Genomic DNA, 22326 nt, shown 5'->3' with positions numbered 1-22326 from the left:
TTTCACACATTGCTAGTAGGAGTACTAGACTGTACAACCTCTACAGAGGGTAATTTCAGAATATCTAAGTAGATACATGTGTAATCTCCTGATGACACATGTAATCTACTAATCCTGCAGTCCCATTTCTAGGATCTCTCCCTGAGGGTATACCAGCCAAAACACCAAAAAACACATGCAGCAGCATCCTTAGCAACAGACAAGGATCTTGATGTTTCATCTGTGGAATTTCTGATTTAAGAGGAGAAGCTACCAGATTTTTTGGTAGAGATAGAGAAAAGGAGATTTGTAGGAAGGGCCCTTTTCTGTACATAGATATTTATTTATTCATTCCCTTGTTTTCTTTCCTTCTCCTTGCTGTACCTGGTGTCCTCAAGCCAATCTGTTTTGGGTCTTTTTTTCTCCTGTAGTGAACTCTTATTCTTCTACTCTCATTGCGAAGCTGTATTTGCTTGGCTACACGACATGGGTTGGAGACTTGGGAATTTCTTTTATTCTGTTTATTAGTCCATTATTTTAACGTCATGGTTAACCTCATCACTGGCCTGGAAAGTTATTGGAGGTATAGGTTCTTGAGTTTTTTGAGAATTATGTAGTGAGAATTGGCTTCTGCAGACACTTAGTATGTCTGTTTTCTCAGTCCTGTCAGTTCCGCCCATCTGTTCATCTGCTGTCTCCTTTCAAGTTCCTTACCTTATTTTATTATATGTATTTTTGATTTAGTGGGTTTTAGGTGAAGGAGAAAGAAACACATCAGTTTATTGTATTTAACTAGAAATATGGTAGTCCTCTGTACAGAGTTTTTTTCCTTAGGCTCTACTTTGTGGGCAGCTGGATGGCTCTCAGACGTTCATGGTTGTGCACTTTTGTTTGATAATTTAGAGTTCATGTGCCAGTATGCATATGATTTTGATCAGTAGTTAGAAAATCAAGTAGTTAAAAAAAATTTTTTTTAATGTCCTGTTTAATTTCAAGAGAAGGATGTTTTTGCAATTCTTTTTTTTTTTTCCAGAATCACATTGCTCTTAGCCGTGATGCCTTTTATTTATTTTATTTTATTTTATTTATTTTTTTTAATTTTATTTTATTTTTAAACTTTACATAACTGTATTAGTTTTGCCAAATATCAAAATGAATCCGCCACAGGTATACAGAAAAAGATTGCTAATGGTCCTGGAAATAGGAATGCTGCTTGATAGTCTCTTTGTCTTCTCCCTGTTTGATGCATGTTTTGCCACATTGATGCAGTAGCTAGTATTTGTGTCAGAATTGTTTGAGGGTTGTAGCTCTTTTTGTAGTTTAATTTTAGATTGATCCTCTTTTGCTTTTTTGGTGGTTTTTAAGAAGTGGGAATTAAATATACCTTTGTTCCTTTCTCTTGAAATGTATTTAATACAATGTGAAAAACTGCTCAGAAACACATATTTCGTTTAGGAAGTTGAGTGCGTGGATTAAGTATGCAGGCCAAAACCTTTTCCGATTCAACAGAGCTCTGCATGAGGTATGACTCTACTCTGTCTTGAGTTGCAGTGGGTTTCATGTCAAGATGAAAGGAGAAGAGTGTCTATCAGAGTGCACATATACTAGAAGTAGAAAGCTACCACAATCTGGGTCAGCTTTTAGGGACTTTTTTTTTTTTTTCCCCCCACCACTCTTGTTGTTTCTCACAGCACTTTGCTCCTCTCTGCACATCTGCTCTAAGATCTCCACGTGAGCTGTTTTCCTGTGCTTGCTGATAGCTTTTCTCCTGTAAGTTCAGCCTACACATGACCCAGAATAGATACCCCACCGCAGTCTCTTAACTTCATGTGCCCTTTTTGCTTCAGCTGTCTACAGCTGACCCATGACCCTCTTGCTGTTTCTTAGTCATATTTTCAAGAAAAATGAATTGGCTCAGGCCATCTTTTTGTGCCACTTCTGATTAGTCGTTCCTCACCAGACTATAAATGGACTTTATCAGTTCACTGCTTATGCAGGTTGGAGATGTTGGAGGAAAGAGCAGTAAGTAGGTCTACAGGGAAACAGCAAGGACCCATGAATGAACAGTTACTCTTGGTAAATGAGGGAGCAGGATAGAGCTGAATTCATAACATATTCCCTCCTTCAGTCTACCAGTTTATTTTTAATAGAGTACTGCTGGAAAGTACTTAGTGCAAATTGAATATTGTAGGAAACTAATATTTGTGTCAAAATTGACTAAGAAATCTGCCATTTGGTGCTATTTTCTGTTTGCCTTGTGACTTGTGGTATGGCAATAAGTGCAATATAGTAGGAGTCAGGAGTCTTAGATTCTAGACCTGGTTTTGCTGTTCCACAAAAGGCTTCACTTTCTTCATCAGATCAATTTTTAAAAGGTCAGTGGAATAGAATAGTTTGTAAGGTACTATCTAGCTATAAAACCTTGCAACTCAAATTGTACTGTACCAAGCTGGGAAAGGTACTGTCAGGAAAGATGGTCAGAATACAAAGCTATTATAACAAAATCGTAAGTTCAGATTAATGAAAAAAGAAATGAAAATGATTGGACCCATACATTAGAAGAGGATATGAGAGTTTTGTAGTGAATCAGATTTTCTTCATTGAAATTGGATGGTGTTCATAAACTGATTTAAGTCAGACACTAATAGTCACAAACTCTTTTCCCAACTTAAGTTGCGCATAGGTAGTATATTAATGTACATGTAATACTGAAGTTTGAAATGCTTTTTCTTCCTTGCTTTTTTAAAGAGCAAGGCTGGATATTTAAAATTGTGAAGTAACATGGATTTCTTTTATTTTTTAGGATTTAAGTGCCCTGTATGCTCAAAATTTGTACCCTCAGATGAAATGGATTTACATCTTGTGATGTGTTTAACAAAGCCAAGAATAACCTATAATGGTAAGTCCAGTGCTTTAAAATGATACTTTAAATTATCATTGTAATTATATTTCATAAAATGTATTATGAATTTCATGTTTCAGGTAGAAGTTAAAAGGCCAGCAGGGACTGGCTCTGAGCCCTGAGCTAACTGATACCCTGATTAGGTCTGGTACTTTGGCCGTGCCATTCTTACCTGACCACAATCTCCAGATATTCAAAATCATAGGAGAAATTTTCAGTGTAGTCTTAGTACATTTTGAAGTAGACTTGGGAAAAAAAAAGTAGTTTATTTGTGACTTCAGATGAATAGAGTGAAATAAAGGAAAAATGAGAGCTTTTTTCAAAATTTTATTGATAAAAAGAGAGACTGCAAAATCCGTGGAGAAATTTTAGATTTTTCAAATGTAAAATTTGGTTTAAAATAGAATGAGTAAGAAGAGTACCAGTAAACAGTGAAGCCAGTTGAAAGACTGACTCATTGATTAGCAAATGTTTTTTGAGTACCTGTCACCTATAAGGCATATAGTGTTAGAAACTTTGGATATACCAGTAAATAAAACAGATGGATCCTACAGCATAGGATCAACCAAAGGTTAATCAGTGTAGTAACACTTTGTCAGTAATCTGAGATTTGTCCTCAGATTATAGAAACTTGTAGGAGTACAATTTAGTATTGAAATGAACATGTTATTTTGAGTAGCTTTTTTGCAAAGTGATTTAGGAATGTCTCTCTTGATAAGGTAGTGCTTCAGCCCCACTCTTATAGTAGTAATTGAGCACTTTCCCCCATTTTCCAGTGAATAAATAAAAATAGCTTTTAGCATTTTCTTTGAATATTATATGTACCTGTTGATTATATATAAATCTTTTTGCATTAGGAAATTGAGTTGGCTACTTTGCATAATCTAATTGAAATTTAGTTACTTAAGAAACAAAAGACAGGTTCAAAATTTGAGATAAAATTGATTTGGCTTGTTTCTCATACTTTATTATCTTATTCTCCTCCATAATTATTATGTTTATTATAAGTGTTTTTAAAATGAATATCCTTAAATGTTAAGACTCTTGCCTTGAATTTTAAAAGACAAGTGTATTTCCTTTTACCATATAATATATTTGCACATAATCTTAGTATTCTGTTTATTTTATGTGCGGTATATTTGGATTTAATCTTCTTACATGTTGATATTTGGCAGTTTTTAATTTCCTGGTTGAGCTGTGCCTGGTCATTAAAGTGTTCTAATAGATCACTTATTTGGTGGCTTAAAGAGCAGTATATAACCTTCTGTTTGGGGATACCTTGATCCAAGAATAGAGGTTTTAAATATTTGACAGTATTCCAGTTTAGACATTAGTAAACTTAATAGAAAAAGTGAAGTTTCAGCCACTTGTAAGAAGAGCTACCTACTATAAGGTAGGTAGGCCTGAAAATTTTTAAATTGTTAATTATATATGGGTATCTATAGACATTCACAACAGGAAACAAAAACGCTTCTTTATAAACATGTATGATTCTTGAATTTTTAAAATGTGGACAGTGGTCAACTATGAGTGAAAAGGAAGAACTGTGATTGACTGGTTTAGGTTAGATAGAGGTAGCAGATTGGTAATGTACTCTCCCCTCACAGGCTGTGGCAATTCTAAGGCAAAGGTCTGTAGGGGAAGGAAAAAATGATCCCCTTACCCTTGAGTTCTTGTCTGAGACCTCTGTAATAAAAGACGGATTAATAAGAGGAAAACAAAAGTTTATTAACATGTATACCTCCTGGGTTCATAGAAGGTATTCCTGGGAAAATGAGATCTCCAGGGTGGCTTATAATGTGGGCTTAATAACATCTTCAGCTGCAGACAAAGAAGAAAGTGAGGATGGGGAGGCCAGTTGTGGAGGATTACCAGGAAAATCATGATAAACGAGGTTTGTCACGCAGGTATAAGTTAGTGCCGTCTCCTTCTCTTGTTGTAAGCTTTTGTGCTTTAGAGCCCTCCTTCTTTTCCTGGAACTGAGGAGACATCCTGGCAAATGAAGAGTTCCTCTGCTCAATCTTATGTAACAGCCTAAATGGGAAAAGAATTTGAAAATGCTTCTTGTTTTGTGTAGTAATTTTAAAATTTAGCATGTATTTACTTTATAAATAAGATGATGGATCAGAAGTGGTTATACACAGTCTTATCCAGTTACCAAAATTGTATACCTATTTTATGTGGCACTAAATTCAGTTTTATTGCCCTTCTTTTAGCATATAGCTGCTCAAAAGCAGTACCAGTTTGCAATTAAAGTGTTGTAAAGAACAACGATACTTAGTACAAACTGTAATCTTTAAGTTCAGCTTGCTGAGTTCAGATCTCTGTTTTATTACTTAATTCCAGTGTGAAATCTTGGTTTTGATTTTCTCTCCTGTAAACTTAGGACTGGAAGTAGCGCCTGTCTTCACAGAGTTACTGCGAAAATCATACATACTTCTTTGTAGGTTTTGTAGTGAGTGTTAAGGAAACAAGACCTGTTGTTATAAATATTACCTTTGACTTTAAGAGGTAAAGATATAGTGGATACCATATTTAATGTGCTGACAAGTCTGAATTTCTTTTGATATTTTAAAAGCTCATAGTAACTTAATTCCAAATTAGATGTCTAAAAGTCTTGCATAGCAATAGTAGTTCCTATAATATATGGAGAAGCAAGGGGATAATTAGAGCACTACCTGTTCTCACCTGATGTGATAAATTTACAACTGCAATTCAAGGAAAGAAATACTTTTTCTGCTTTCTATAAGGAATATGGTGGCCTGCACAGCTGAAATCTGAGGTCTAAAGCTGATGATAGGCAGTTTGCTTACTCTTTGAAGAAGCAGAAATCCTTTCATATTCAGTACAGAAATAAAATATTGTAAATAACTAATTATAAATGGATGTGTGTTTCTGTTACCTTTTTTTCTTAGGGCCTATTATAAAAGAAGATATGTAGAATAGAAGTTGAAATTAAAATGCATATTTCAGTGAGAAGGAAGTTCTGTAGATCTCTAAAGCATAAAGTAGGTTTCATATTTCTGTTTCTGATTTTTTCAGTAAAATTTGAGAAGAAAAATTACATCTTTTTTTATTTATAGATTTTGTTTTTACTTATAGATCTTATTTTGTTTCATGATTTTATAAATCATTGTCTTGCCTTTTTGTGTGTTCTTATCATATCACTTTTATAACATTGATTTTTAAAAAATTAATCCAGCATTCAAGGTAAGCTTTCCTGAATCATAAGAAATCTGAAGAAACAAAACAGAGACAATGAAAAGACTTTTCTTGGAGTGCAAGAAAACCAAGTAAACCTATAGAGCTGTCCTCAGAGGGCAAGGTTTTTCCTATGGTCACAGTTCTTTGGTTAGAATGTAGTATTGGCAAACTCATTTTAAACAAATTTCAATGCAAATTTATACAATGCATTTCTAAATTTGTCTCATTTTTATGTTTCTTCTATATTGGAGCAAAGATACGAATCAGCTCATGTCTATCAACAGTTTTGCCATTTCAAAATTATTTTATATATATATACATTGGTCTGATATTAATAAGATTTGGAGAGAAATGGAGGATGTACTTGTAAATAACAACTAGGTAGGTATAGTTTGGGGCAACAGAATGATAAGAAAATTGTAGGTGAAAAGATAAATTAGGGCTGAAGAATGAAGTTTTTAAATAAATTACGTGTAATTATTTGTATTCATGTGCAAAAATATTTGTAAGGAAAATAATTTATTTAAAGACCAGTTGGAAGAATGGTATGGTATTTCATGTAGGAAATGGTCAGATGATTGTTACGTAGAGAAAGAGATGAAGAAAGAATTAATTGAGTTCAGTGATTGCTAGAAATGGGGAAAGAGGAGCCATGGGCGACTTGAGGATTGGCACTGGAGGACTCAAATTGGAGTAAAATGGCTGTAAAAGTACCTAGCTGCTGTCAACGTTGTTGATCTTTGCAAAATGTGAAAATTGTGAATTTTTTTTTTTAGGATTTTTCCAAAATGAGTAAGGGGTTAAGGTCATTGAATATTTTAAGGTAACAAAACAATAAAAATATTCTAGTCTCACTCCTTTGGTATCTAAATATTTATGATATTTGTGATTTGCTTGATTTCTTCCATTTTTTGCTAGACAGACTTTGGGATCTCCAGGCTTCTTGACCTCTCAGTACCTCATAGGTTATTGTTACTTAGGATTCTTTTTATCTTAATCCCTTTAAACTGTACTTCTTGGTATTCATTTCTTAGACCTTTCCTTGTAATGCTTTTTGGTGTGAGAGATATTTTTACAGCTTAAAAATCTTTGACACCCAGTACCCAAATTTTGGTTTCTAAATACCATTCTCATGTAAAAAGAAAACAGGATTCCTTGGAGAAATGGCTGATTCCAGGACTGGAGCAGCAAAAGAAAAACCTGGAGATACTGTATTATTTGAATGCAAGGAAGTGCTCCAAAATCAGGAAAGATGAAGGACACAGGAGGAGCAAACCTGAATGAGCTCCCCGTAAACAATTCGAGCAACAGAATTATTACAGCAAGGAGATGGTGGTTTCATCATTAAGTCGTGTCTGCCTCTTGTGACCGCTTGGACTGTAGCCCTTCAGGCTCCTGTGTCCATGGATTTTTCCAGGCAATAATCCTGGAGTGGGTTGCCATTTCCTTCTCCAGGGAATCTTCCCCACCCAGGGATCGAAGTTGGGTTTTCTGCATTGCAGGTGGATTCTTCATCGACTGATCCACCAGGGAGGCCCTGTAGCATGGTATTGGATTATAACTCAATGTAAAGAATAATTATATCTGGTTCCACCAATCAATCAGTAAATTAATACAGAAAAGTAGAAGTTTAACCTGAATATTAATTCTAAGAGACAGACCATACATTTCTTTAAAAAAATTTTTTTTAAGATTTTTAACATTCTCATTTGTGGTTATTTAAAATAATATTTTTCCAAAAGTTTTTAATGGTCCATATGTGCTCTCTGATTTTAAGTATTCCCAAGACACACTAAAATGTATAATGGCACATATATAATTTGAAATACCTAATCTTAGTTTATTATTATCATTATAGTAGTGGATGAAAGGGGTTTTTAGGTGGATGAGAGCTACTATTGTAAGCCCCAGCAACAAAAAACTTTGTAATTTTCTCTTCCTTAGGGAAAACATGAGTTAATTTTGTTAGGTTTCATATTGTGACATTTTCATAGTGAAGGACTCCTATTGTGAAGTCTTACTTTCTAGTTTCAGACATTTTATGTTTGTTATATACAGAATACAGATGAGTGACTATAGAACAGCCTCTTATTCATTATTATTCATTATTCATTAACATAAGACTGAACTGGACTCGACATGTTTTATACCTTATTAAATCTTACTAAGGAAAAGTTCACTGTCTTCCTCAGTGCTGTATTTTTTAAGATTGTCAGTTTACCTATTAAGGGACATGCTTTGTCTCTACATTTGATTCACTGAGAACCTATACTTCAGTGTTAAACTTGCTAAATTTTTGCTTAGTATTTTATAGTTTTGCTACTGTTGTGGATCAGATTTGCTTACTATTTGAATATCAAATTGTTTTTGCTGGTTATAAAGAGAAGCTAGGTTTTAGGCAAGTCTTTGGGTTTTCTAGATTTATGACATATCTGCAAATGAAGATACTATTTTCAAGCATTTATGCACATTTGTTGTTTCTTTGTATTCCTGCATTAGTTTGAAGCTTAAAAATGATGCTGATAATAATGGTGCCAGGGGACATGCCTGTCTTATGTGTCTTTAGTGTTTCATAGATGCTGGCTAAGAGTTACGGTTAATCATCTTCATTGTATATATGTCATTCTCATTTCATTCTCTTTTACTTAAGGCAAAAAACAGCCTAATTTTATTAAATGCTTTGTTCCTTTATTTGTTGATAAATTACATTGGTAGATTTTATAATGTTTCAATTGAATTGTGTTGATTTCTAATATTAACTGGATTTAACTGTTTGATCATAGATTATTCTTATAAAGCAATGTTACCAAGTTTGTGCTAACTAAAGATTATGCTAATAAAATGAGTGGGAAAGCTTTCCATCTTTGCTCTGGAATAATTTGAAAAACCCTGAAGGACTATTATTTTCATATCATATATAATTTGACTGCAAAACCATATAGCTTCCCCCTTTTTAAATCTTTGACAGTCCTTATAACTTCCCTAATTATTAGTATATTCATGTTCTTCAATGTCCTTAGTCAATTATGGGAATTTGTATTTTGTTAGAAAATATTTTTCTTCTGAATTTCCTAATTAATTGCCACAGCATTGCATTGCATATAATATTTTCTTACAAATATTATAATTTTTATTTTTTGTTATATTGGCCTTTTCATTCTAATGTTGTATATTTTTGTACTTTTGAACCTTAGGCTATTTGAAAGAGCTTATATTTAGTTTGTATTTTCAAAAAAGCTTCTTTAGAATTGTAAATAAAGCTAATAATAAGGTCTATGAACTGGATAAAGCTACTTTCTTTTCAGTTTTTTAATTTTAATAAAAGTATTTTAGAAATAGAAGTATTTTTCTTACAAGAGGCTTCAGTTGTATCTGAGGTTTTAATATGTATCTGAGAAGAAAATGCTTCTTTAGAGGGAGGAGCCAAGATGGCGGAGGAGTAGGACGGGGAGAACACTTTCTCCCCCACAAATTCATCAAAAGAGCATTTAAACGTCGAGTAAATTCCACAAAACAACTTCTGAATGCCGGCAGAGGACATCAGGCACCCAGAAAAGCAGCCCAACTCTTCAAAAGGAGAGAGAAGAAATACAGCTCCATCCACCAGAACATCAACACAAGCTTCCCTAACCAGGAAACCTTGACAAGCCACCTGTACAAACCCACACACAGCGAGGAAACGCCACAATAAAGAGAACTCCACAAACTGCCAGAATACAGAAAGGACACCCCAAACTCAGCAATTCAAACAAGATGAAGAGACAGAGGAATAGCCAGCAGATAAAGGAACAGGATAAATGCCCACCAAACCAAACAAAAGAGGAAGAGATAGGGAATCTACCTGATAAAGAATTCCGAATAATGATAGTGAAATTGATCCAAAATCTTGAAATTAAAATGGAATCACAGATAAATAGCCTGGAGGCAAGGATTGAGAAGATGCAAGAAAGGTTTAACAAGGACTTAGAAGAAATAAAAAAGAGTCAATATATAATGAATAATGCAATAAGTGAAATTAAAACACTCTGGAGGCAACAAATAGTAGAATAACAGAGGCAGAAGATAGGATTAGTGAATTAGAAGATAGAATGGTAGAAATAAATGAATCAGAGAGGATAAAAGAAAAACGAATTAAAAGAAATGAGGACAATCTCAGAGACCTCCAGGACAATATTAAACGCTACAACATTCGAATCATAGGGGTCCCAGAAGAAGAAGACAAAAAGAAAGACCATGAGAAAATACTGGAGGAGATAATAGCTGAAAACTTCCCTAAAATGGGGAAGGAAATAATCACCCAAGTCCAAGAAACCCAGAGAGTCCCAAACAGGATAAACCCAAGGCGAAACACCCCAAGACACATAGTAATCAAATTAACAAAGATCAAACACAAAGAACAAATATTAAAAGCAGCAAGGGAAAAACAACAAATAACACACAAGGGAATTCCCATAAGGATAACAGCTGATCTTTCAATAGAAACTCTCCAAGCCAGGAGGGAATGGCAAGACATACTTAAAATGATGAAAGAAAATAACCTACAGCCCAGATTATTGTACCCAGCAAGGATCTCATTCAAGTATGAAGGAGAAATCAAAAGCTTTTCAGACAAGCAAAAGCTGAGAGAATTCTGCACCACCAAACCAGCTCTCCAACAAATACTAAAGGATATTCTCTAGACAGGAAACACAAAAATGGTGTATAAATTCGAACCCAAAACAATAAAGTAAATGGCAACGGGGTCATACTTATCAGTAATTACCTTAAACGTAAATGGGTTGAATGCCCCAACCAAAAGACAAAGACTGGCTGAATGGATACAAAAACAAGACCCCTGCATATGTTGTCTACAAGAGACCCACCTCAAAACAGGGGACACATACAGACTGAAAGTGAAGGGCTGGAAAAAGATTTTCCATGCGAATAGGGACCAAAAGAAAGCAGGAGTAGCAATACTCATATCAGATAAAATAGACTTTAAAACAAAGACTGTGAAAAGAGACAAAGATGGTCACTACATAATGATCAAAGGATCAATCCAAGAAGAAGATATAACAATTATAAATATATATGCACCCAACACGGGAGCACCGCAGTATGTAAGCAAATGCTAACAAGTATGAAAGAAGAAATTAACAATAACACAATAATAGTGGGAGACTTTAATACCCCACTCACACCTATGGATAGATCAACTAAACAGAAAATTAACAAGGAAACACAAACTTTAAACGATACAATAGACCAGTTAGACCTAATTGATATCTATAGGACATTTCATCCCAAAACAATGAATTTCACCTTCTTCTCAAGCGCACATGGAACCTTCTCCAGGATAGATCACATCCTGGGCCATAAAGCTAGCCTTGGTAAATTCAAAAAAATAGAAATCATTCCAAGCATCTTTTCTGACCACAATGCAGTAAGATTAGATCTCAATTACAGGAGAAAAACTATTAAAAAATCCAACATATGGAGGCTGAACAACACGCTGCTGAATAACCAACAAATCACAGAAGAAATCAAAAAAGAAATCAAAATTTGCATAGAAACGAATGAAAATGAAAACACAACAACCCAAAACCTGTGGGACACGGTAAAAGCAGTCCTAAGGGGAAAGTTCATAGCAATACAGGCACACCTCAAGAAACAAGAAAAAAGTCAAATAAATAACCTAACTCTACACCTAAAGCAACTAGAAAAGGAAGAAATGAAGAACCCCAGGGTTAGTAGAAGGAAAGAAATCTTAAAAATTAGAGCAGAAATAAATGCAAAAGAAACAAAAGAGACCATAGCAAAAATCAACAAAACCAAAAGCTGGTTCTTTGAAAGGATAAATAAAATTGACAAACCATTAGCCAGACTCATCAAGAAACAAAGGGAGAAAAATCAAATCAATAAAATTAGAAATGAAAATGGAGAGATCACAACAGACAACACAGAAATACAAAGGATCATAAGAGACTACTATCAACGATTATATGCCAATAAAATGGACAACGAGGAAGAAATGGACAAATTCTTAGAAAAGTACAACTTTCCAAAACTCGATCAGGAAGAAATAGAAAATCTTAACAGACCCATCACAAGCACGGAAATTGAAACTGTAATAAAAAATCTTCCAGCAAACAAAAGCCCAGGTCCAGACGGCTTCACAGCTGAATTCTACCAAAAATTTAGAGAAGAGCTAACACCTATCCTGCTCAAACTCTTCCAGAAAATTGCAGAGGATGGTAAACTTCCAAACTCATTCTATGAGGCCACCATCACCCTAATACCAAAACCTGACAAAGATCCCACAAAAAAAGAAAACTACAGGCCAATATCACTGATGAACATAGATGCAAAAATCCTTAACAAAATTCTAGCAATCAGAATCCAACAACACATTAAAAAGATCATACACCATGACCAAGTGGGCTTTATCCCAGGGATGCAAGGATTCTTCAATATCCGCAAATCAATCAATGTAATACACCACATTAACAAATTGAAAAATAAAAACCATATGATTATCTCAATAGATGCAGAGAAAGCCTTTGACAAAATTCAACATCCATTTATGATAAAAACTCTCCAGAAAGCAGGAATAGAAGGAACATACCTCAACATAATCAAAGCTATATATGACAAACCCACAGCAAACATTATCCTCAATGGTGAAAAATTGAAAGCATTTCCTCTAAAGTCAGGAACAAGACAAGGGTGCCCACTTTCACCATTACTATTCAACATAGTTTTGGAAGTTTTGGCCACAGCAATCAGAGCAGAAAAAGAAATAAAAGGAATCCAAATTGGAAAAGAAGAAGTAAAGCTCTCACTGTTTGCAGATGACATGATCCTCTACATAGAAAACCCTAAAGACTCCACCAGAAAATTACTAGAACTAATCAATGACTATAGTAAAGTTGCAGGATATAAAATCAACACACAGAAATCCCTTGCATTCCTATACACTAATAATGAGAAAACAGAAAGAGAAATTAAGGAAACAATTCCATTCACCATTGCAACGGAAAGAATAAAATACTTAGGAATATATCTACCTAAAGAATCTAAAGACCTATATATAGAAAACTATAAAACACTGGTGAAAGAAATCAAAGAGGACACTAACAGATGGAGAAATATACCATGTTCATGGATTGGAAGAATCAATGTAGTGAAAATGAGTATACTACCCAAAGCAATCTATAGATTCAATGCAATCCCTATCAAGCTACCAACAGCATTCTTCACAGAGCTAGAACAAATAATTTCACAATTTGTATGGAAAAACAAAAAACCTCGAATAGCCAAAGCGATCTTGAGAAAGAAGAATGGAACTGGAGGAATCAACCTACCTGACTTCAGGCTCTACTACAAAGCCACAGTTATCAAGACAGTATGGTACTGGCACAAAGACAGAAATATAGATCAATGGAACAAAATAGAAAGCCCAGAGATAAATCCACGCACATATGGACACCTTATCTTCGACAAAGGAGGCAAGAATATACAATGGATTAAAGACAATCTCTTTAACAAGTGGTGCTGGGAACTCTGGTCAACCACTTGTAAAAGAATGAAACTAGAACACTTTCTAACACCATACACAAAAATAAACTCAAAATGGATTAAAGATCTAAACGTAAGACCAGAAACTATAAAACTCCTAGAGGAGAACATAGGCAAAACACTCTCTGACATACATCACAGCAGGATCCTCTATGACCCACCTCCCAGAATATTGGAAATAAAAGCAAAAATAAACAAATGGGACCTAATTAACCTTAAAAGCTTCTGCACATCAAAGGAAACTATTAGCAAGGTGAAAAGACAGCCTTCAGAATGGGAGAAGATAATAGCAAATGAAGCAACTGACAAACAACTAATCTCGAGAATATACAAGCAACTCCTACAGCTCAACTCCAGAAAAATAAATGACCCAATCAAAAAATGGGCCAAAGAACTAAATAGACATTTCTCCAAAGAAGACATACAGATGGCTAACAAACACATGAAAAGATGCTCAACATCACTCATTATCAGAGAAATGCAAATCAAAACCACTATGAGGTACCATTTCACACCAGTCAGAATGGCTGCAATCCAAAAGTCTACAAGTAATAAATGCTGGAGAGGGTGTGGAGAAAAGGGAACCCTCTTACACTGTTGGTGGGAATGCAAACTAGTACAGCCACTATGGAGAACAGTGTGGAGATTCCTTAAAAAACTGGAAATAGACATGCCTTATGATCCAGCAATCCCACTGCTGGGCATACACACTGAGAAAACCAGAAGGGAAAGAGACACGTGTACCCCAATGTTCATCGCAGCAGTGTTTATAATAGCCAGGACATGGAAGCAACCTAGATGTCCATCAGCAGATGAATGGATAAGAAAGCTGTGGTACATATACACAATGGAGTATTATTCAGCCATTAAAAAGAATACATTTGAATCAGTTCTAATGAGGTGGATGAAACTGGAGCCTATTATACAGAGTGAAGTAAGCCAGAAAGAAAAACACCAATACAGTATACTAACGCATATATATGGAATTTAGAAAGATGGTAACAATAACCCTGTGTACGAGACAGCAAAAGAGACACTGATGTATAGAACAGTCTTATGGACTCTGTGGGAGAGGGAGAGGGTGGGAAGATTTGGGAGAATGGCATTGAAACATGTAAAATATCATGTATGAAATGAGTTGCCAGTCCAGGTTCGATGCACGATACTGGATGCTTGGGGCTGGTGCACTGGGACGACCCAGAGGGATGGAATGGGGAGGGAGGAGGGAGGAGGGTTCAGGATGGGGAACACATGTAAACCTGTGGCGGATTCATTTTGATATTTGGCAAATCTAATACAGTTATGTAAAGTTTAAAAATAAAATAAAATTAAAAAAAAAAAAAAAAAAAAAAGAAAATGCTTCTTTAGTTTGAAGATAAATTTTTTTATGACAGGAGGAGTGTGATGGGAAGTCATTCTGATCTTGTTATTAGAGAATGCTGCCCATAACTATGTTTTTAATAACTATGTGACCACATACATCATTGATCTCTGTAAATCATGAATATAAGAGAAGCATATATGTTCTCTGTAGAATAAAAAATTTACTTATATTATTCTTTTTAAAACATATATGCATATACTTCCAGTAAACTGAGTTTGGTTGTATTATTGAAATACTCTGTATTCTTGCCTATGTTTGGTTTACATAGTTTGACAAATTTGGAAAGAGTTTATTAGTGCCCCCTCTGTGGCCATAGTTTGATTAATTTTTTTCTTACAATGTTATAAGTTCCTTTTGGTGATAGTTGCCTGCAGCAATCTTTTTCTGGCTTTATGTATTTCATAATATGTTGTTTACACAAATATTATGGCTTATTTTCCTTTTCCATTGAATCTTTTTATGTTATAAAGCATACTTCTCTCTGTTCTGCTTTCTCTAATGTTATTTGACTTAGGCTTACCAGAAACCATGCAGGGTCTTAGATTTTTACCTTGTTTTTATTGTTCAGTCAGAGTCATGTCCAACTCTTTGTGACCCCATGAACTACAGCACACCAGGCTTCTCTGTCCTTCAGTGTTTCCAGGAGTTTGCTTAAATTCATGTCCATTGAGTCGGTGATGCCATCCAACCATCTCATCCTCTGTAGCCCCCTTCTCCTCCTGCCTTCAGTCTTTCCAGAATCAGGGTCTTTTCCAGTGAGGTGGCTCTTCGCATCAGGTGGCCATAGTATTACAGGTTCAATATCCGTCCTTCCAGTGAATATTCAGGGTTGATTTCTTTTAGGATTGACTGGTTTGAACTTCTTGCTGTCCAAGGGTCTCTCAAGAGTCTTCTCCAACACCACAGTTTAAAACATCAATTCTTCGGTGCTCTGTCTTCCTTATGGTCCAACTCTCACATCTGTACATGACTACTGGAAAAACCATAGCTTTGACTATATGTACCTTTTGTCAGCAAAGTAATGTCTCTGCTTTGTAATATGCTGTCTAGGTTTATCATAGTTTTTTTTTTTTTTTCCAAGGAGTAGGCCTCTCTTAATTTCATGGCTGAAGTACACCCTTGACAGTGATTTTGGAGCCCTAGAAAATAAAATCTGTCACTGTTTCCACTTTTCCCCACCTACGTGCCATGAAGTGATGAGGCTGGATGCCATGATCTTCTTTTTTTGAATGTTGCATTTTAAGCTAGCTTTTCCCCTCTCCTCTTTCACCTTCATCAAGAGGCTCTTTAGTTCCTCCTCACTTTCTGCCATTAGAATGGTATCATCTGTATATCTGAGGTTATTGATATTTCTCCTGGTAATCTTGATTCCAGTTTGTACTTCATCCAGCCCAGGATTTCTCATGATGTACTCTGCATATAAGTTAAATATGCAGGGTGATAGTATACAACCTTGACATACTCCTTTCCTAATTTTGAACCATTCTGTTGTTCATGTCTGATTCTAACTGATGCTTCTTGACCTGCATACAGGTTTCTCAGGAGGCAGGTAAAAATGTGGTCCAGTATTCCCATCTCTTGAAGAATTTTCCACAGTTTGTTGTGATCCACACAGTCAAAGGCTTTAACATAGTGAAACAGAGATTGATGTTTTTTTGGCATTCCCTTGCTTTTTCTGTGATACAACAGATGTTGACAATTTGATCTCTGGTTCCTCTGCCTTTTGTAAATCCAACTTGTTCATTAGGAAGTTCTTGGTTCACATAATGCTGAAACCTAGCTTGAAGGATTTTGAACATAACCTTGCTAGCATGTGAAATGAGCTTTATTGTATGGTAGTTGGAACATTCTTTGGCGTTGCCTTTCTTTGGGATTGGAATGAGAACTGACCTTTTCCAGTCCTGTGGCCACTGTTGGGTTTTCCAAATTTGCTGGCATATTGAGTGCAGCACTTTAACAGCATAATCTTTTAGGACTTGAATTAGCTCAGCTGGAATTTCGTCACTTCTACTAGCTTTGTTTGTAGTAATGCTCCCTAAGGCCCACTTGACTTCACACTCCAGGATATCTGACTCAAGGTGAGGGACCACTCCATTGTGATTATCTGGGTGTGGGTAAACTATAAAAATCTTAACTTTTTTGTATGGTTCTTCTGTGTATTCTTTCTACCTCTTCATATCTTCTGCTTCTGTTAGGTCCTTGCCATTTCTGTCCTTTATTGTGCCTATCTTTGCATGAAATGTTCCCTTGGCATCTCCAGTTTTCTTTAGTCTTTCCAATTCTATTATTTTTCTCTATTTCTTTGCATTGTTCACTTAAGAAGGCTTCTTATCTCTCTTTACTGTTGTCTGAAACTGCATTCAGTTTGGTATATCTTCCCATTTCTCCATTCCCTTTCTCTCATATTCTTTTCTCAATTATTTGTAAAGCTTCCTCAGACAACCACTTTGCCTTCCTGTGTTTCTTTTTCTTAAGGATAGTTTTGGTCACTGCCTCCTGTACAGTATTATGAACTTTCATCCATAGTTCTTCAGGCACTCAGACCTGATCCCTTGAATCTACTTGTCACCTTCACTGTATAATTATAAGGGATTAGGTTTAGGTCATACCTGAATGGCCTAGTGGTTTTCCTTACTTTCTTCAATTTGAGTCTGAATTTGGCAATAAGGAGCTCATGATCTGAGCCACAGTCAGCTCCTGGTTTTGTTTTTGCTGACTGTATGGAGCTTCTCCATCAGTCTAATTTCCATATTGACCATCTGATGTCCATGTTTAGAGCTGTCTCTTGTATTGTTAGAAGAGGGTGTTTGCTATGACTAGTGCATTTGCTTGGCAAAACTGTTAGACTTTGCTCGTCTTCATTTGGTACTTCAAGGCCAAACTTGCCTGTTAACTCCAGGTATCTCTTGACTTCCTACTTTTGCATTCCAATCCACTATGATGAAAAAAGACATCTTCTTTTTTGGTGTTAGTTCTAAAAGTTCTTGTAGGTCTTCATAGAACTGTTCTCCTTCACCTTTTTCGGCATTAGTGGTTGGGGCATAGACTTGGATTACTGTGATGTTGAAAAGTTTGTTTTGGAAATGAGCTGAGATCATTCTGTTGTTTTTGAGATTTCACTCAAGTACTGTATTTTGTACTCTCTCTCTCTTTTTTTTTTTTTAACTATCAGAGCTACTCCATTTCTTCCATATGATTTTTGCCCACAATAGTAGATACAATGGTCATCTGAATTAAATTTGCCTATTCCTGTCCATTTTAGTTCACGGATTCCTGAAGTGTTGATGTTAACTCTTTCCATTCCCTGCTTGACCACATCCAATTTACCTTGATTCACGGACGTAACATTCCAGGTTCCTATGCACAGTCACAGAAAGCTCGCCAAAATGATCACATGGATCACAGTCTTGTGTAATTCAGTGAAACTATGAGCCATACCATGCAGGGCCACCCAGGATGGATGGATCATGGTGGAGAGTTCTGACAAAATGTGGTCCCCTGGAGTAGGGAATGGCAAACCACTTCAGTATTCTTGCCTCAAGAACCCCATAAACAGTACGAAAAGGCAAAAAGATTTGACACTGGAAGATGAGTCCCCCAGGTCAGTAGGTGTCCAATATGTTATTGGGAAAAAGTAGAGAAACACCTCCAGAAAAGAATAAAGAGCCTGGGCCAAAGTGGAAGTGATACTCAGTTGTGGATGTGTCTGGTGGTAAAAGTAAAGTCCACTGCTGTAAAGATCAATATTTCTTATACATTAATATTTCTGATAATACTTCTAGTACTTTATTTTAATGCTGGAGTATATTTGCTAGTATATGAGATATTGAAGAAGTTGTTACTTTTAAAAAATTTGTTCAAATATTCTATGTTTTGGGTGAATACCCTCTTGGATCAAAAGTTACTGAGTATTTTAAAATTCCCATGTTAAGGGCTTTTTCCCTGTAGTTTTGTTACTTGTTTTCTAGTTTTACTATATTGTGATCAGAGGATATTATCTTTACTGTTTCTTTTAGTTTATTAAGATTTTCTTTTTGTTGTTTAATATGTAGTCATTTGGGGGAAGTGTTTTGTATTTGTATTCGAAAGATCTTTTACATCCATCTTTTTCTTCCTCTGTTTGTCATGGACTGAAGTGAGTTGAAGTCCTCTGCTGCTAGTATTTCTATTTCTGTCTGTTTTGTCTGCGCTTTATGCTTTGTGAATGCTAGTGCTGTGTCTCTTATTCCTAACTAGAATAACTGTGCCATTTCACCTTTTAGTGCTATAATGGTCCTTTGTCTCTTTTCACGCTTCTCTCCTTACATCCAACCTTGTCTGATGTTAAGATTGTAATTCTTTATTTCTTTTCGTTTGTATTTGCCTGGTAAATGTTTTCTTGTCCTGTTACTTTCAACTTTTGTCTTTTTGTTTTGGATATGCTTCTTGTTTACAGTGCAGGGTTAATTTCAGTCAGGATCTAAGCTTTCCTTTTATTGTGTTGGTTTATTTCATTTATATGTATTAATAGGCTAGTTTTAGTTCTGGCATTATAATTTTATATACTTTGTTTTTCTGGCTCTTTAAAAATGTTTCACCAAATGGCCAGTTTTTCTTTGTTTCATATGCTTCTTCTTTTAGGAAGAACCATTTTTCTTTTTTTAGAGAGTACTTTCATAAATATAATTGTATAGTATTTTTTAGATATTTTTAGACACTTAATTTCTTTTTATGAGCAATGATGAAATTAAATATATTTCCTTTCTCCTTTCTTACCTCCATATCCCAATTTTAATTATCTCTTTATCTTAATCTTTAAACTAATAAATATATTTATACTTCTGTTATTTGCCTTGTCAACTTCAAATGATACTTTTTTGTACCCAATTATTAGACAATAATTAACTTTTAATTTTTAGGTATATAATTTGTATATCATAATTCCCACATTTGTTTTAATCTTGTAGTTAAGTAGATTCACTTCTCAGTGCCAGTCCTTTTGCTTAAGCTTTTCCAGGCCTGTCTTGATTAGTTGAGGTTTATCCTCATATAAATCCTTTGAGAAGAGTCATGGGAAACAGTTCTCTAGACTTCTTGTTTAACATTGCTTATCTGTGTTGTTTTTAAGTAACAGTTCAACTAGATATAAAATCTTTGGGTTATGCTTCCTTTACTTGAGGATATTATAAACATTCTTCCAGCCTTATAGTGTAAGTTGCTACTCTGGAGAAATCTAAGACCAACCTGATTTCACCTCTTTTTTAGAGTTGACATTCTTTTTACCAAGGTGCCTAAAGAATTCCACTTTTTATGACAAAAATACAGTAGCGTATATATTAAATAGCATTGATTTTTCATGATTAGTTCTTTCTAGGATTCAGTATGCCCTTAAGTATATAGATCTAGATCTAGTTTTGTTTCTGTGATGTTTTCTTGAATTTTATTTTTTACTATAGGTATGTGATGGAATCTCCTTTTTATGTCTTCCATAGGTAATGATTAAAGCTCTTTTCATTTCCAGTTTATTCTCACTTTTGTCCCCTTGTGGTCCTGTGATATCAGGAATGTCATTTTTTTCTTGTGCTCCATTTTTTTCTAGTTTCAACTTCATTTTGTAGTAGGTTGTTCCCTCTTTTTCATCTTCACTCCTCAACTGTTATATCTTGACATGTGTTCTAGGACAGTTGTTTCCCTATCTTTCCCTGTTTTTTTTTTTAATTCATGGTAAATAAGTTGATTTTTTTGAAGCTAGATAAATATTATATGATTTACCATTCAGCACACATACGTTTACATTATAGCTGGTGGTTCTTCCTTGTCTTCTCTGGATTGGTCGAGTTCCTTCCCTTTCTTCCAAATTAATTCAGAACTTTCACTATAAATCTTTGATTCTTTGTTGGTTACCTAACTTTAATATATATATAGTTAAACATATACTTCTGTTTTATTCTATCAAAATTAGGAGTTTTCTTTGTGCTCATCTACCTAATACATTATTCTTGCTCACTTTCCTGTCTCCTACTCACCTTCCCCTCTATCTCCAACTCTTGGGTATTATGAAATAATTTTGACTTTACATCCTATATTACATATTAAGTTTGCACTGGCAGGATCTTGCTTCTGTTTCAAAAACCCTTTGTTATGTTGCAGTTTCAATAATTTCCTTAGTCTTTCGTGGATGATATACTTAATGAGCTGTTGGGTTTGCAGGTGTTTCTTGTTTGGTTTCACATATGATTATTATCTTAGCTAAATATAGGATATTTTAATTTTTTTCCCCTTTAAGTCTGTAAAATTGTAGTATTCTTTTATTCCCAGTATTACAGATGTGAGGTCTTGCTGGGTCTCATTTTCCTTTCATCTTAATTTGCCTGTTCTTTCCATTTGGAAGCTTACAGATTAATTTCTTTTTTTTTGAAGGTTGAAACTTCTCTTTTTGTTCCCAGGATGCATCTATCTAAGTGTTTTTTCACTGTGCTCCCATCTCTAATTGAGACTTTAGAAGACTTTTCAGTCTAGAAATGCAGATCTTTAGTCAGCTTGGGGATTATTTTCTTCTAGTATTTCTTTGATTATTATTTCTTTCTCTGTTCCTTTTTCTCTTCCTGTGATTCCTATAATTTCAATACAAGAGCTCCTGGATTTATCCTCTCTTATGTCTTTGTTAATGATTTTTGTTTTTTATTTACATGATATTTATTCCAGATTACTGACTTGGTTTTCTGCGTTGACCTTCCTTTTCCCTTCCTCTGAAGTATTAATCCTTCTAGGAATTTCTACTTGTAGAGTCACCATCTCCCTTACTTCCATTCATTCGTTTGTTCTGACTTTATGGTAAGTGTCTATTTCAGTTTTTTAGCTTGGTTCACCTTCATTCACATTGTTGTTGTGTGCTTAGTTTATGACTTTTCTCTGTTGTGTAATGTTAGCACACATATAGATCACACTTACTTGTTTCTCAAATAGAAGAGGATAGAAAGCAAGATACTTTCCGCCTGTGAACCTTGTGGTCATAAGCTTGGTGCACACTAGCCCTTTTTGTTTAAAACTGTGAAAGCTGTAGAGTTTTGTTTAGAACTGTTTCCTTGTTCTTGGGTGCAGAGAGAGTTCTAGCCTCAGCCCAGCTCAGTAGGTTCTTTCTGTGAGTAGTACTCTCACCACCAGAGCAGCCTTCTCCCCTTGTTCTAATGGGGTTCGCTCAGGTACTGAAGTTGCCTTGGGCAGCTGAAGGATTGGTGAAATTTGAGCAGAAAGAAATAAACCTCTTTCAGAATCAGTGTGTTTCCCCTCTCCTTAAAAACAATTTTTTGAAGAAAGCATT

At 35.1% G+C, this 22326-nt stretch overlaps 1 protein-coding gene across 2 annotated transcripts in view; it reads left to right on the top strand.

The window, feature by feature from the left end:
* The window catches only part of ZNRF2 (zinc and ring finger 2), a 101616-nt gene that overhangs the window by 55616 nt on the left and 23674 nt on the right, over positions 1 to 22326 (top strand). The window contains exons 2-3 of one of the 2 annotated variants that reach the window (XM_055590499.1): positions 2783 to 2878; positions 7228 to 8942. In XM_055590499.1, the coding sequence (XP_055446474.1) occupies positions 2783 to 2878; positions 7228 to 7256 (125 nt within the window). In that variant the 3' untranslated portion in view covers positions 7257 to 8942. Of the gene's footprint in view, positions 1 to 2782; positions 2879 to 7227; positions 8943 to 22326 lie in introns of those variants that run through there. The other variant, XM_055590498.1, reaches the window with a different exon arrangement.

The sequence above is a fragment of the Bubalus kerabau genome, chromosome 8, assembly GCF_029407905.1.
Source record: "Bubalus kerabau isolate K-KA32 ecotype Philippines breed swamp buffalo chromosome 8, PCC_UOA_SB_1v2, whole genome shotgun sequence".
Lineage (NCBI taxonomy): Eukaryota > Metazoa > Chordata > Mammalia > Artiodactyla > Bovidae > Bubalus > Bubalus kerabau.
This window is presented reverse-complemented; position numbering and strand designations above follow the sequence as displayed.